Source organism: Etheostoma cragini, chromosome 11 (genome assembly GCF_013103735.1).
Source record: "Etheostoma cragini isolate CJK2018 chromosome 11, CSU_Ecrag_1.0, whole genome shotgun sequence".
Taxonomy (NCBI): Eukaryota; Metazoa; Chordata; class Actinopteri; order Perciformes; family Percidae; genus Etheostoma; species Etheostoma cragini.
This window is the reverse complement of record NC_048417.1, coordinates 26,469,453-26,470,951: the sequence shown is the minus strand read 5'-3', so window position 1 is coordinate 26,470,951 and position 1,499 is coordinate 26,469,453. Positions and strand designations below refer to the sequence as shown.

The window sequence follows — 1,499 nt, the reverse complement described above, 5'->3', positions numbered from 1 at the left end:
ATATATAAGTTAAATGTGTCTTGGCTTAATCTCTTAAGGTGTTTATGAATTTCTTTCATTTTCAGTCCATAAATGTGCGAATTAAAACTGAGTACAGAATAACTTGTAAAGACATCAGCACACTCTCAAGAACAATCTCTTGAGGTGTTTATAAATTTCTTTCATTTTTAGTCCATACATGATTGGATTAAATAGAGGGTGATACATTACTAGTTGTAAAGACATTATTAAACGTACAGTTTTGTGGAAATCAATTCCCAGTCGAGGTAGAAGTACATCATATGCAATCAAACAGGAAAAGTTGATCAGAACCAACAGGTGGGGTAAACAGGTCTGTGCAGCTTTTCTCCTGACTTCTCTACTACTTCGATAGGTTGCTATAAATATCCTGGTGTATGTAAAGAGTATGAAGAGTACTGGGAGAGGTACACCAATTACAAACACAATTAATCCCAAAATATTCAGTACTGTTGAACTCACACATTGAAGTTTGTTAACCGTGCTGTTGCAAATTATTGCTTTCAAAAAAAAGTAACAGAGTTTTTCATTAGCAATCAGCAACGGTCCCACTGATATCTGACAAGCAGGCAGAAGCCAAGCTAAAATTAGGAAAATATTAACAGTTTTTGTTCTTATGATAGTGTGATATTGCAATGGTTTACATATAGACACATATCTGTCATAGGCCATGCCTGACAACAGGAAGAATTCTGAAACAACTAGAGTGTAACAAAGAAACCACTGAAAGAGACAGGCTGAATAAGATATAATCTGTTGTTCAGATAAAAAGTCAATCAAAAGCTTTGGATAGATAGCAGTGCTGTAAAGAACAGAGTTGATTAACAAAGCTGCAATGAAAATGTACATAGGCTCATGGAGGGATTTGTTAATCACTATAATGCACACAATGGTAGAATTACTGCAAATTATAAGAATATATGCTGTAAACATGATCACAAAATAAAGATATCTGTATTTCTGCACTTCTACATGTCCATCAAAAGTTATATACGTTACGTTAAATCCAATATCCATTAAGATTGTCTAAAACAAAATGTTAATGAATCAAACTGGTAATTTACTACAATTCTCATATAACCTGAGATCGTCTTATTCAGTCATCAGTACCTGACCTTGATACACACTGGTGTGGTCCGACAAACACAGAACTGGCTCTGTGACGTGTTTGAGGTTTTTATCAGACTGCATCAACCTCCATGGATCTCATTAATCTCTCCAAAGGAAAAGCTACTAACATGTAAACAACTTGATCAGACTCGGGAGGCCTAAATTTATACATGTTGTTAAACTTTGTTTGCTCAGATTACATCACTCTGTCATATTAATACTTGCAGCCTTAGGACTTGTTTGGATCAAAGATTTTCAAAGCGACGAGTTGAAATTTGCAACTACTTAAAACGGACCACAACGTGTAACTAAGTCACCAACCCCCTGAACCAATTCTGCTAAACTACAAGCACAATTCCTGCTCTACACTC

At 35.3% G+C, this 1,499-nt stretch overlaps 1 protein-coding gene across 1 annotated transcript; it reads right to left on the bottom strand.

Moving 5' to 3' along the window:
* Nucleotides 1–114: 114 nt before the first annotated feature.
* Nucleotides 115–1,035, bottom strand: LOC117952408 (olfactory receptor 13C2-like). The gene has a single exon (XM_034884694.1). The coding sequence runs from the start codon at nucleotides 1,033–1,035 to the stop codon at nucleotides 115–117; it is 921 nt and encodes a 306-aa protein (XP_034740585.1).
* Between the last annotated feature and the right edge of the window lie 464 nt (nucleotides 1,036–1,499).

Excerpts from the sequence above, each read along its gene's own strand:
- LOC117952408 (XM_034884694.1), bottom strand. The coding sequence starts at position 1,035 with ATGGATATTGGATTTAACGTAACGTATATAACTTTTGATGGACATGTA.